Source organism: Telmatherina bonti (genome assembly GCF_933228915.1).
Source record: "Telmatherina bonti genome assembly, chromosome: 17".
NCBI classification, from domain to species: Eukaryota; Metazoa; Chordata; class Actinopteri; order Atheriniformes; family Telmatherinidae; genus Telmatherina; species Telmatherina bonti.
The window spans coordinates 18,364,930-18,380,337 of NC_136615.1; the positions used below are offsets into that span (position 1 = coordinate 18,364,930).

At 38.5% G+C, this 15,408-nt stretch overlaps 1 protein-coding gene across 3 annotated transcripts in view; it reads right to left on the reverse strand.

The window, feature by feature from the left end:
- Positions 1–3,117: 3,117 nt before the first annotated feature.
- Positions 3,118–15,408, reverse strand: part of dnm1a (dynamin 1a) — a gene marked incomplete at both ends in the record, with an annotated part of 48,978 nt that continues 36,687 nt past the window's right edge. For 2 of the 3 annotated variants that reach the window (XM_079257254.1, XM_079257253.1), the window contains 7 exons: positions 3,118–3,148; positions 5,611–5,814; positions 6,162–6,403; positions 6,495–6,665; positions 7,905–7,919; positions 8,204–8,315; positions 9,274–9,383. In XM_079257254.1, coding sequence (XP_079113380.1) covers positions 3,118–3,148; positions 5,611–5,814; positions 6,162–6,403; positions 6,495–6,665; positions 7,905–7,919; positions 8,204–8,315; positions 9,274–9,383 — 885 coding nt within the window. The remainder of the gene's footprint in view (positions 3,149–5,610; positions 5,815–6,161; positions 6,404–6,494; positions 6,666–7,904; positions 7,920–8,203; positions 8,316–9,273; positions 9,384–15,408) is intronic. The other variant, XM_079257252.1, reaches the window with a different exon arrangement.

Here is a 15,408-nt window from a genome sequence, read left to right on the forward strand (position 1 = left end):
AGTTGCTCTACTGGTTACAAGTCTGTCTTAAAGTTGACAAAACACTGGAATCTTGGGAACCATACAAGTTGCTCCTCTGAGGATCAGTTTGCACACACACACACACACACACACACACATATATATATATATATATATATATATATATATATATATATATATATATATATATATATATATATTGCATTTTCTCTGTCCTTTCACGTATATTTATGTGATTTAAAGCAACATTATGGTATATTTTAGTTTAACAACTGTATGTAATGAACACAAAGTTTTTCCATTGTAGGTGTAATGTTAAAGTTTATTGCATTAAAGTCTTTAAAAAAAAAGAAGCTACACTCATTACAGTACACTGAAGTTTTTAATGTGTCGACAGAGCACAACAGTCCCACAGGTTCATTTTCAAGTTTCCTTTACATCAGTTTGAACAAGATGCAGGACATGTCTGCTGCAGGAGTTCACACACTCACACTGTCCGTCCCTGCTAGTCTATAAATACAGAGGAAAACAAAAACACCCTCTTTGCTAAAAGCAAAGGTATCAAACAACCTGTCAACATTCAAATACATCACACAATGGTTTTTTTTTAAGCTTTTCAAATATTATCCCATTAACCATGAACTCTTATTCGGAATTTAAATATTCAGCTGTTTCATACATTGTAGACTAAATTCTCTAAAGAGTGGGAGTACAAGTCAAATAAGATGCACCACATATATACATAATAACACATTAAGATATGTCCATAATAAACTATTCACTGATAAATAAGTAGAATATGCTTTGCTGTTGCAGATGTGGAGTCCAAAGATGCACAAAGGGTCACTGGAGTTTATCCTTTAAATGACTAGAACGACAGCATTAGTGACAAAGAAAATTTTCGTGTGTGTGTATGTGTGAGGGTTGTGGGTTTGCGTTCAGGGTCAAAATACGACACGTCACATTGACTGAAGAGCTCAGTGGTAGAAAAAGGGGTAAAAAGATGGGCTAAAACTTAGTAATGTGAGGGTGAAACACAAGGAGTGTGTGCTAGTTTTATGCATAGACTTGGGTTGTTTTCATATATTCACTCACCCCCGTGACCACTGAGAGAAGGAAGAAAAGAACAAGGGAGAAAAAAGAAATAGCAGATCATCAACCTGGATGAAATGCTGGATGCTTTCCTGTCTGTATATGAAAACACTCGATGCATAATGCAGTCAAACTTTGGAGCCACAAGGTTGACTTTTCCCCATTCGGCACCTCAGTCTCTCTGAATAAAACGATGTTTAGACCCACCTAACAGTTGCATCAAGGCCACAATTTCCTTTCCTTGGGTTTTATTATGCCCTGATTCTTGTCTTACAAGGATCCTGCAGACTTTTACGGATTTGCCTTCTACTGTTCTGCCATATTTAAATTCTGCCTCCAAAGGCTGAAACAGTAATCTTTTCTTTAAAAAGAGAGGATGAAAGGAGGGAGAAAATACCACGGGAGAAGTTGTTTTATGTTCGAAAAGAATAAGAAGCCATTCTGTTTATTGCATAGGTTCAGTGAACGTCTAAAAAGCAGTGCTTTTGCCTTTATTATTTCAGCAGAATAGCTTGTGACAGTTGTGTAAGAAAGAGATGTTACCTAAAAAGTTCAAACAAGCTGATGTAATAATCACAGCAGGACTTTCTGGAGGCTTCAACAAGTAAATAACAACTACCACCTGTCCGGCTAAAACAGACAGATGAGGGGAAAAGGAAGGATGAAGAGCAGCTGCAGCAGCCTCGGTGTGTGTGTCTGAAAGTGGTGATCTACTCCTCCCTCATTTCATTCCTGCCCTTCTTTCTCATGTGAGTGAAAGAGTGAGTTATAGATGGATGGTGCAACATAAGAAATCAGTTAGTCTTAGAAGAGAGAAGGTAAAAGTGAGACTGGAGGTGTTTCTTCTAAAAGTCGAACGGTGGGAGGGGGCTCTCAGGGCAGGACAGCCCACCCTTGTTTGGCTGGCTGTTTTAGTGGAATAGAAGAAAATAAAGATTTTATTTGGCAAAGGGAATGGTTAAAAAAAAAAAGACCCCAAAATCATTTAAGCGAGAGTAACAGGAAGAATCAAGAAGTCTATCGTCATCTAGAACTGCTGGTTTGGCAAACTGCAGGATAGACCAAAAGCTTTAATGTGCAAATAGCACAGCTTTTCACAAGATTAGTTTTCAACTCGACCAGATGAAAAAAGATTTAATTTAGTTGTCTCGCCAGTGATTTTAGGGGGGCACAACCACAAAACCTGAATGCAGTTTTAAATCGGCACATACCGAGTTGTGCAAATTCTGTTTCAGTTCAGCTTGCATCAACCTCCTTAAAGAAATACTTCTCACATGACTTGTATCTGAGCTCAGAACCTGAGATGCTGCAAAGGAAGAACTCACATTTCTTCGCAAAGTGCAGAAACATGCATTAAGGTAGTAAGTCTCTTTTACCTAATTAGGAGAATAAGTGAACTGAAGCATTTTTTTCATATATTTTGACATTGTTTTGCTGCAAAGCCAACTGTTATTCTTTTGTCTTTTAGCATGCCAGGCTGAATCTCAGAAACTGTGTCTATGATGCAAAACATATCATTTCTGACGAAGTATTTCTTTGAAAACAGTAAATAAAACAGACAATATGCAAAATGTTGTGAGAAAAATAAGTGAAGATTCATTAGAAAGCTCAGACGTAGCATCATGCTAAATCAGCAAATGTTTGCTCCTCTTATAAAAAGGAGGAGAAACATCCTGCATGTACTTGCTTGGATATACCTTAGATGTGTGTAACCCATTTGTTTCTCACAATTTCATTGTGTCTACAGTTAAAGTCAAAGGGTACGACATGTTTTTTTTTTTTTTTTAAGTAAGTCATGCAAATGTGTTTCAAGTATTCTGCATCTCTGTGTAAAACAGAGGTGGGGGGGGGGGGGTGAGAGTGAGCTGGAGGTTGGGGGGCGAGGAGTAGGAGACATGGCTTGTTATAAGGAGAAGACAGGAGAGGGGAGCTGGCGCAGGTCAGACGAGGCAGAAGATGAAAAGAGGGTGGCGCTGTTGTCTGCAGGTTGCTCATCCAGAGGAGGAGGAGATGGGTGGAGGAAGGAGGAAAGAGCTCAGAGGTCTAGTGGGTTGGAGAGGGTGGGGGTCTCCGACTGGCATGGACACAAAAACACAAGGACAGACACAAAAAAGAGAGAAGGGGTTGGGTTAGTGTTTTCAAGGTGTTTTGTCTCGACACACCTTGTAGGTTTTTAGGGTTTTCCATGTTGCAGTTCATAGACAGGAATACTTGAGTTTCACAGACATCATCATTTACAGCCAAAGGAAAAAGAAAGTAGGCCGACTTTAAAATATCTGAGCGTAATATGGGAAAAAAATCTGCTACTGAATAAGATGAACAAGAATACACAATATATTCCACTTTACAATTATTCATTTGTTAAAAAGCAAACTAAAATGCAAAGAAGTGTGTAGAAAACAGAGTCTGACTATGATTCAGCGGCACTGAATTTATTCCATTTCACAATCAACCATGTCCCATAATAAGATTTCATTCGGGTTCATTATAGTCTGGTTGCATGATCCGACTTCAGACAACTTTTAGCCATCAGGCTCAGAGTACTTTGGTATTCAGATGAAGGTAATACTTGTCTCAGTGATTGCAAACAAGTCTAAATCAGAAGCTATCTACCTCCATGTTTGTCAGCTGGTATCAGGCATTTGTGCTGAAGTGTTGTTTGATTGGTTGACGTGTTTTCATCTGTTTAAAGGAGTCAGTTTCAGAAGTCTTGCCCAGATATAACTTTACTGCCATTTTCAGTTTCTTTCTTTTTTTTTTAAGACAGAAAATGTTTTTCTCTTTTTAACTTTCCTAAAGAAGAGGACTATTTCAGTCTTTTTTCTAACTGGCCTGTCATGAAATTTGACATTAAACATCTTAACTGAGACCTCTATAGACCACAGGGCAGAAATAACTGCTTCTCCTTAGTATGTTGGTTGCACACATGTAAATGTCTTAAACTGCTACAAACTTCCAAAATATCAGCTTTTATAATGGTGCTCAGACTTACTCAAGAAGAAGTGATTTTTTTTTCCAGAGGAACTGATTAGATGCACTTATATCCCTTAGTCTTTTACACACTCCTTCTGCATTATCACATCATTTTAGCTCAATAAACAAATATGTCATACGATGTTGATATCAGAGTGGATTTACTTACCTAATAGCAAAGCTTGATTACAAGATTGTGTTTTTTGTTTATTCCAGAAGTGTGTCATCTTACTGTTTAGAGTTAGTACTTTCTTTATCACATGGCTGTATGTTAGAAGATGTCACACGGATGAAACCCAAAAGGAAAACCACTATCAGGCTCAATTATTGTAGTGGCTAAAAATGAGCACAAAGGAAAACTGCAACTGCATATCAGACATGTTTACATATAGTAATATGCAGTTTTAACGATACAACTGATTTACAATACTTTTCTTCTAGTTTCAACAAACAACAGAGACGCAGTTAAAAAAAAACAAAGGCAGGAGGCCTTTCCTGTATTCTCAATTTAAAAGAAAACAAACAACAAAGCTGTTTCTGAAGAGTTTTGGATATTCTAATGAATCCTGTTTAATGGGTTGCTATGGTGAAATGAAAAAGATATATATATTTCCTATTCTGTTGCCAAGTTCACACATAAATGAACTCTGAATTCACACAGCCCATGCAGCACCGTGAGCAGAAAACACGTAATAGGAAATGTCATGCAGCAAAAAGAGGATGTATGAGAAGTCTGAGAAGCTGTTGATGGTTATCATGATGATGATGGCAGACGATACCCAACATACCAGGAACGTTAGTCCTCATTGTTCAGTGACAGTGATTCTGCAGGGGGAACCATAGTCATGTGTGACAGAGGTGAGGTGAGAGAAAGACCAAGAGGAGGAGGAGCAGGAGGAGAGAAAAGAAGTGCAAACAGTTTTAGCGCCAGGACTGACCAACGCTGCGTGTGCTCAGCTCTTTTTTTAGGACAACTTCTGAAACAGGGAAACAATTTGGATATTAAAAGAAAATAATAAAAACAAATTAAATCAGTGCTTTTCAGCAATATCGAGATTCCAAATCGTCAAGATTTTTTCTTCCCAATGAGAGCATTGCTCAGCCACGTTGGTGTTCTCTACAGTAAAACAGAAATAAGTTGCTATTATGGCAGCGGGTTAGCTTCAGTTAGCTGGCACACAAACACAGGGAGGAACAAAGCAAACCTGACAGGAGCAGAGGCACGAACGGTTAACAGAGACCAGACGGGAAAGCGTTTTGTGATGTGAAGGATGAACGTTTGAGCTTGTGTTGAGGCCGTTTCTGTTAGTAAGAGCTGAACAAGTCAAGGCGATTGTAAAATTGTAGTTATATCACAAGCCGTGAATCTATTTAGGATGTACTACCAATCTGCTTGTCTATATACCTATCCTCTATCACAACCAGCAAGCTCTAATTCCATTTACCTCCTTCATCCCCTCATCAAGGTGCCTTTACATCCCCCTAACATCAAAATATAAAAAATATTGTTTGCTTGTAAGATTGTCCTTACAGGGTGTGAAGATGCTTTATCTCATCCCTCACCTGGGTACACTTGGGGGTGCGCGGTTGGGCCGGGAGGGCACAGTGGGTGGTGGCCCACCATGGGGGTCAGGAGAAGCCCCAGGGCGAGATGGTACAGGGGGTCCTCCAGCAGGGGGAGGCCCAGGTGGTGGTCCACGAGAGCCTGGACGGGCTGGTGGTCCCGGAGGAGCCCTGCGGTTTGGAGTTGGACTGGTTGCTGGAGACCTGGTGGAGAAAGCAGAAGGGAAGAAGAAAGTTTGAAGAGATAAACCAGCTACCTCATTTGACTTAATCTGCATTTACTGGTCAAAATCGAACAGGTTAAGCGAGAGTTAACAATCTTATGTCAAAGGTAACTGACTCGGCTACAGACCCCAACCATTACTGATCATTTCAAGAGAAAAGGGAAGCTTTATAAACAAAAAAGCTCTATTATTGTATCTGTATGAGAAAATATAACTAATTAGATGAGGGGAAAAGGCAGGTTTGTCATCAACAGGCTATCTGCTGCCACCAGCCTTTCCTCTCTTGTAACATACTTTCTCTGTCCATCTATCTTCATTGCGACTAACCTTCCTCCAGAGCCGCCCCGTTGCACCTGCAGCCAGGAGTCATCCACAGGTGGAGGCATTGCTGTGGTCACAGTAGACGTACTGATGTCACCGATGATGCTGAGCGCTTCCCGCAGGGCGTGGTACATCCTTAGCATCTCATCACGATGCTGTGCCTGCTCCTGAGACTCCTCCATCAGAGAGTTCTGGTCGCCGCAGGAGTACAGCTGGGCCAGCAGCTCAGCATTAATGAACTCCTTTGTCTAGACACACAGAGAGTAAAAGTGTTTGATTTGATATTTGTAAGTCTGGGTATCACATTTAAAAATATTGCTGCATCTCCTGATGACTCACATTGTTTATCATAAGATGCATGATGGTCTTTGGCATCAAGTCACGCACAGTCTTATTCACAATGGCCATGTAGGAGTCAACCAGGTTGCGAATGGTCTCCACCTGCCGCTCCAGCTGAGGATCCATGCTGTGCATGAAGTTTTCAGAGCCATTTTCATCCCCACCATCACTCTGTGGGACACATTTTAAAGAGTTTCAGAAAGCAGTTTTTGACTGCTTTTTGGTTAGAAAACCTGCTTTGTTGTTCATGTTTAAGTCATGTAAAAGTTAAACAGGTCTGCTTCACGTACAGTGTGTCTGTTTCATACAGAGATGTGGAGAAGTTCAAAGTGAAAATGTCAGATTGGTGGTTTGGTTTCTATGAAACATGGCTGCTTATCAGGTGTCTGGTGGGGCCTTGGGATCCAGTGCGAACAAAAGGAAAAAGCAACAGACTGAAGCTGTTGGTGTTTTGAAGGAATTTGTACTTTCTAAGTCTTATACGAGAACATAAAGATTACAGCTCTACTAACACTAACAGACATGTTGACAGCCAAACTGACATAAAATTTATGATGTACACATAATAATTAATACTAAACTGAATTCCTTTGAGCTTTATTTTTACGTGATTAATTTCATTCAGATCTTCTGTTTCATCAGGCAGAGGTGAGACAAGCTGAGCGTGTCACCAAGGAAACAGCAGTACAATCAGTCCACACAGGACCTAAAATGTTGTGCTAGTAGTTGTGACTGCGAGTCGGGCTATTGGTCAGGTCTCATGCATTTAACAAAAGCATCCCTTCATTTGTGCTTTGAAACGGTCTAGATTTGTTGATAAGTAAGGATTAAACGACGAGGAGCCGTGCATTACATGGTTTTATTGCACGACGCGGAGTCTAGTACACCACGACTCAGTGCATTTAAACCATGCAATGCATGAGTCCTAGTTTTTTAGTCCTCTTACACTATAGTCACACAGAGTAAAGGTTTTATAACAAATTTTTATTTCTTTTACAAAACTTGTTAAATATGCCAAAGAATAGGAACTATTTTCTGCTGTCCTCAATGTACTTTTTATGCTAAACAACCGTTGTCAAGCATGTTTCTCTTATTCACCTATTAAAAGCCAGCTGATCTGAATTAGTGGATTAACACGTTGCTATGGTGACTCCCATAACGGAGTGATGTTACAGTGATTTAACTTGCCGGACTACATGTGTGTGTAAAAATAATGCACGCCAATTGGAACTGGAATCCTCACTGAGCATGGTATAAAGCTAAATAACAACTTTATTATTACCAGCTAATTAAAGCAAAATCTTGAGCAACTTGTTATGATCTTCTTAAATAATTGTTTTGGTTTTAAAAGATGTGAAGCTTAAAAGATGAAGACAATGAAAAAGCAAGGCGTAGAGTGAGAAAGCATACCTTTCCTTCCTTCTCCTATGACATGAAAAAGCAATGAAAGGGTAGAAGACATTGAAAAGGACAAACAGAAAATGATTGATATGACAACATTAAAATGGATTACGCATTAACATCAAAATGTGAACATCTCGTGGAATATAAATCGGTTCAAATCAATTTCCAGTTCATATCTGGTAAAAAATACAGTAAGTGTAGGCATTTTGTGGGATATCATTAATGTTAATAATCAGACTGAATATCAGTCATATCAGTTTAATTATTATTAAGAACCTCACATATATGTTTTGAATAAATCTTACCGTTACACGTTCAGGATAAACTCCAGCTCTGAGGAAGGAGGCCTTCCATGCATCAACATCTTCCTGGCTCTCACAGGCCAGCTCCAGCTGGCGGTAGTCCTTATACACATTTCTGTGGACACACAGCAAGGTCACAGGCTGTCACCTGAACAGCTTCATCTTTAAACAGCGGAAATGATAATTCATAAAATACTGCAAGCAAAATAAAAAAGAAATTTGAATACTGGGTGTATATTGTCTTTTTATTCATATGACTTCGATAAATAATCCAGAAACACAAAAAGTGAAGAATACAGCACCAACTGAATTATCAATGTGCTGTGATAGACTGGGGAGCTGTCCAGGGTGTACCCTGCCTTTCGCCTGAAGACTACTGGGATAGGCTCCAGCTTCGCCGCAACCCTTAATTGGCTAAGCGGTTAGGACAATGAATGAATGAATTAATTATCAATGAGGAAATAACTGACCTAGCACAAGTTATTTTACACAATACTTTCATATTTTCATGTAAGCTTCATAAGGGATATACAGTGTTTTAAGGCACAAATTTATTGTAAAATAAAACATTTAAAAATACTTAATTGTAGACAGAAATTGTGATGTGTAAGAGTTAAACAATGAAAAATGTTAAATTGTTATTCAAGCAAATTTAGTTATGAAAAATCTAAAAAAATATATTTATCTAAGCTATAGGCACTTTTAAGCCCCACTTTTTAAATGTAGACCATGACTACTGTATATTATATTCTTGATAAATATTTTAAAACAATAAAAACAAACATCTACCAAGCTTATTCAGTCTTTTAATGACTTACCAATAACAAATTAAATAAACACATTTAAATTTACTTTTGTTTTAGGTTTGCTGCTAAAAACCTGGATTTTATTCATAACTTTAACTAAATTATTTCTTGCAATATTCTTTTTTTGCTATGTAGCCCATCATTCACTTGGTGTGTCATTAAAATTTTATTTTATTTTTTTATTTAAAATGCCTCTGATATGTGATCAGCAATGCTGATGCCATGTGTGTTTGTGCTGTTTGTCCACATGCATGCCTATAATATCACCTCTGCTCAGTGTTGAAAAGGGCAAAAATATGTTTGCTTGACATGAAGCCCTTCTCCACATCGCGCAGTTTCAGGTTGTCCACCTGCAGCATGTACTTCTTCTCCTTCTCCTGCAGAGGGAGAAAGAGTGACACAGCACTGAGACCAATGTGGAGCAGCTCACTTCAGTTTGATGTGAGACTGAAAATGCTCTTTAGAAATTTACAGCTGCACTGGCATGGCCCTATCAGAGGAGATGGTTACATTCAGATCATTGTGACACACTTCAAACGGAACAAAGGATGCATGTACAGAAGAGCAGCGTACTTGAGTGAGACATTTAATGAGATTGTGTCATTATGTAAAGCGTGTGGAGGAAAACCTATATAAACTAGACAAAAAGGCAAAAAAAGCAGATGAAAGAACTCAGACACCCACATATTAAGTTCTCCAGTTGACAAAAGGGAAGAGGAATGGGAAAGTTGTACAGTCTGTGGTTTTGATTACAGTTGTGCAGAGTCAAAAAACAGGGCAGCCAACAAATGAGAAACACACGCATGCAGTGAAACCACGCTCAACCGTAGAAACCTCTACGTTGTATCTGCACACAACATGTGATTTACAGACGTCCAACTATTTAGGAATCAGGGAACCTAAAAGTTAGTCACTTAAATCTGACACATAATTGACACACATTCATCCACACACACAGACACATGTGGTGGTTAGAAATCTGTTGTTAGACATTCAGATTTCTTTTACCAAAATGGTATTGCATGTGTGTCTGAATGTTTTACTATGTAAGGACAAATAAGAGTGAAGAAAAGGACTTTCCAGAAATAGTTCTGGGTGAGTGAGTTTCTAAAAACACATAAAACACACAAGCTCACTAACATAGCTTTAGTTGCAAACAGCACCTTTAAGCGAAGTCTGTAACTAACCTTAAAACCATCTGGATGGCTAACCACTGGCCTGCCCTGCCCAATGTTGCATGTGTGTGTGTGTGTGTGTGTGTGTGTGTGTGTGTGTGTGTGTGTGTGTCAGAGAGTGAGAAAGGCAGGGGATTTTAATGTGAGACCAAACTCCTTCATCAAAGGATTTATGACCTGTGCTGCCAAATGGTCATATCCCCTAAATGCATGTAAAATCTCCACAGACACGCACATGAACACGTATAAACACAGACACATTTGGCAGCGCCAGCACTCCCGGGTGTCTATGACACAAAAAAAGCTAAACAAGCAGTTGCCCCAGACTGCTAAATGCTGACATCATCATCAATTACAGCATTGGTAAGCCCCAATCTCTCCAGCTCTCTTTCTTTAATTTGATTAAGCCTTTTCATCATCTTTGCCTTCCTAATTTTCTTTCTCTTCTTTGCTTTGTTGTTCCCCTCGCTCTCTGGCTTTCCCTCTCTCTGGGAGTGAGCAGCCTTGGACTGATTCATACATTTTCCTCTCCTCTGGCCAGTAAATCCAGTCAGGAGAATTGGAAAGGGAGGAAAGAGGAGAAGGGTCGTGCACAAAATGTGTACACAATAAGGGGGGGAAAAAGCAGAAGCACAAGAACCAAACATTTGCAGGATATATTTTTTTTAGAATGGTGAAAGAAGTGCTTAGTGCAGAGTAAGGTTTGAGGTTCGCACTGTGATGGAGCAAAACTCAAAGCATCATATTAAACACAAAGTATTGTGTGAGAGTTTACACGTGGCTGCAATATTGCAAATAGATATTCTGTCTATCAATCAGCTCATCCTTCATATGCGTTTCTACATGTGTGTGTTCTTGTGTTTTGGGGCGTCAAGGACGAAGTGCTTTTCCATATGCTCCTATAAAATCCAGCCAGCAATGAGTCGGCAACAGTACAGATTTCCGACTTAAAGCACATTCAGGAAGACACATGAGAAAACAAACCTGAATGCATACAGATGCACCCATATGCAATATGAGATTCCGTATATTCACACAGTTTTTGACCTTTGTCTGTAGAATCCTACTTGCACATGATCAAACCTCTGTGTGTCGGCTTGAAAGACACAGACAGACACAAGCACGATATGAAAATGTGAGGAACTAATGGCAACTGAACTGCTGCTTTTTAGGAATAATCCGCCTGGAAAGAGTGCACCTTCACGGCTATCCGTCAATATAAATATCAGTTTTGTGTTATGAATATGCAAAAGAAATATAAGCATGATGCACAGAATACTTTGCGGTGTCATTTAAGCTAAAATCTAGTTTTTAGTACCTTTGTAGATCATCTTTTACTAGTAATTATTTTAATCTATCTTTTATTTTTATTTCAATTTAATTTACTTCCTGTTTGTTTACCTAAATGAGTGGAATAACTGTGTTATAATATGACTAAATATGAAAATAAGGGAGAGCTAGTTCAAGGGCGAGTCAGGGGAAAAGGTGAAGGAATTAAAATGGCTGCCTCTGCTTTGTATTTTACTTAAAATACTAAACCCTGAAGACAAAAACTCAGGTGTTCTTTGTTTATGGTTTGTTTATTTAACAAGATGGAACTGAGAGCGCTTAGCTCTGCTTAGTAAAGAAGGAGAGGCAACAGGAAGCCAACGTGCTTTCATTCTTCACACAGCCGGTAGTTTCCTCAGTGCTGGTTAAAATGGCCCCCACTCCACCCCATTCTCTAGTTATCAGGTCAGCTACTTTGTATGCTTCCTTGTTGAGGTGAACATTCATGGCCTCGTCTTCCATGATGGTCCAGAAGGTGTCTTCATTAAAATCTTCACAAGTCGATATGTGAAGTTTGGACTTGGATGTCTGACTACCCCACTCTCTTGAAATTTGAGCAGCAACTTTATAAGCTTCCTGCTTAATGTGTGCGTGCACATACTCATCTTCTATGATGCTCCAAAAGTTGCTCTCATCAAAGGCTTCACATGAAAGTTGATCAACCTTGAGATTCTTATCATAGTCCCAGTTTTCTTCACTAGGAGCAACCAGCTCGGAGGCTTTCTGTTTTACGCGCATGAGGTTAAAGTCAAAGGTAGACCAAAAGCTATCGTCTTCAAAGTCGATGCAGGTCAGCTGGCACAACCTGGTCTTAAGACCCTTCAGATAGTCCAAAAATTCTATAAATCCAGTGAATACGGAGTAGATTTCAACTTTTATACAGCCGCAAGTGTACTCATCTGTCATGACATACCAGCAGTTGTAATCATGAAAGATTTCCATTGTTTTCTGAGATCTGCTGGCTTTCAGGAAATAACAGTTTTCTGTGTCTCCATGGCAACAAAAACATCAGGAGAGAACAAGCTTTTGAAAGTACTGAGTAAAAATGACATAACATTCGTTGTGATTTTATAAAATCCACATGAAGTTCAGAAAGCACAAATGTCAACAAACACATGTCTATTTTAGTTTCTTTTTATGGGCTCCCAGTGATATTAAGCATTGCCCTGAAAAGAGTACGCCACGGTGACACACATGCGAGGGACCGCATTAGCAGGAAGCTAACCAATACAAAACTGTCATGCTAAACACATCCATGTTGCCTGCTATGTTTTAACTTTTAACTGAGCAACACAATCTAAGATGCTACTTTATGCTACTGAGGGTTTAATAAAAGGTAGATCCCGCCCAAAATAAAAAAAGAAATACTGGCCTTGAAACCACCAGAGGTGGTTCTAAAATATAAAATTTTAACATCCTGGGTTTGAAATATTTTTAAAGTAAATTATAAACAACTATCCAAACCACAAATTCTTCTTATCTTGATAAATATCAAACATATTTAACCCATTCAGACCTAAGGTACAGTTCAAATAGACACTATAAATACCTAAGTATAATTTTAAAGGTGGAGTATGTAAGATTTTCAATATTTTCAAAATAAATTTACTAATAAAATGACTACAATCATAATTAGATAGTTTTTTAAACATGTAGGTTCCAGTCTGTCCATATTTGATGCGTTATTAAATTACAAGTTTAATTAATGACAAATGACAAAACGGTTTTTTTTTTTACTGGTAGGCAAACATTTAAGAAGGGTCTTTATCATTAATTAAACTTGTAATTTGATAACACATCAAATATGGACAGACTGGAACATTGAACACTCAACATGGAACATTGAGACATTGAACAATCAAGCTTTTATTGTAATTGTATTGAATTGTATTGTAATTTTTTTTGTTTATTTAATAATTTCTTTAATTGTTATTTAAATATCAATGCTCATTTATACTTAATTTTTTTATGTTGTTGTTTTATTTTACTTGTCTGACCCACCAAACACCCAAGGCAGACATTACACTTGGTAGCTGGCATTTGAATAATCTATCCCATACTACTTTATTTATGAAGCAAATTTAAAGCAGTAACAAGGCTGTTATAAAGTTTTGTACACAATAAAAAGAAAAGCCAAAAACCAAGTGAATGAATTAATGAATGAAGTTGTTTCCATGGTGTTGTTTTGCTAGCGACTAATAGCAGGGTTATTTTTAAAAAGCCAGCGAGAGTTCACCTCTGGATTTATAAATGCACCTCACCTCTCGACACACTGCCCGAAAAACACAAGCTAAAGCACAATCTCAATACAATTTTGTGTCTGAGACACACACACACACACACACACACACACATTACTGTGTGACACTCCCAATAGAGATACACCTTACAGAAAGCATGGCCAATTAACAAATTAAGTTGGCAAAGACAAGAAGATACCGTTTACAGAATCCATGTTGTTTTAACTGTCTGAATGCCTTATTTGTGTTTGTGTGTGTGGTAATGTGTATGTTGATGGGAGCCTGATAAAAAAAAAGTCCTAGTGACTTGGGCCATGCATCAAAGCGATACAGAGAAGCCGCACACCATCTGGGAGCAATAACGCTGCTTCTAACCCTTCATTACCACAAAGCCTGGGCCCTGGGTGGCAGCCAATGGCAATTTTCACAACCCTCCTCCTCACCTCCCTCCACTTTTTTTTTTGCTTTCCCTCCATTCTTACCATTCTCCTATTGAGTTATGTCTAAAAAAAAGAAATGAAATAAATGAATAAACACAGAGTGAAGCTCTCTAATTCTGGGGGGAAAAGGAAAGTTGGACACACTTGTTTTGATCAAATTATTCAGATTTCAACATACAGGTTTTTTTAGATCTTTTTTTTTCCCTTCTTAAAATACAGTAAAAACTTGAGCGGTAAGGAAACTTTACAAACTTTACATGAAAAAATAAAGAACGTTAACAAACTCAAAGCCTGAAGTATGACTAATGTGAGAAAGATGTTTTTGAAAACAGCAGAGAGAGCAGTGCAAGGATATAACTTAATTTATTTTAATGCTGTTTGGACTTTATGTAAAGTAAGGCCATATGTCGCCAACATTTAAATCGGGAACAGAAAACTAGTGAGCTGAGAAATTTACAGTGGGGAGCTGTGAGATTTCAGCTATTTTAACACACTGTAGAAACTTTGCGTTCTTCATGAGTCATTAAGCTACAAGGTTGTGCACTAACAAATGTCTTTAGGCTGGGTGCCAATATCCACACATTCTAATGCTTCATTTTTCATTATACTTAATTTCTCAGCTCCTACTATAAGAATGAGCACAAATAAGAACAAATGTCTTTGTGGGGAAAGGAAACACAGAGTCCACAGAAGGTCAGCGATACCTTCCTGTTTAACAGCTAATTGCTAAGCGGTTAATTACCCGCTCTGCATTTACTTCTGCAGAAGGTCAGTGTAACAACCTTGGGGCTCACCAGGACATGTGATCAATCACCGCTGACCACCAAAGTGTTAGAGAAGGAGGGGGCAAGTCAGCTGCTATGTAAACATATGTGAAAGTCTCCACAAGTCTCACAACTCTCGCCTGATGGACGCAAACATTTCACTGGTGGGTTTGCTGTTTTATACTGGTGAAAAAAAAGCTGCCAGTAAAAAAAGAAAGAAAAATGGGTGTATGAAATCTGAGGATTATTTATGTTTCCTATCATAAAGTCATGTAAGCGCAGAGCTGTGAATTTACACATCTTAATCACAGCTCTCGATGTTCTTTAAATGTGTCAAAATGACAAATTAAGCACATAGTTGTTTTCATAAATAAACCATATGCTTGGTACCCTGGCACTGAGGTGTAAAGTGCTTTTGTAAAATAACACGAACCACAATAAGAACAAAACATGA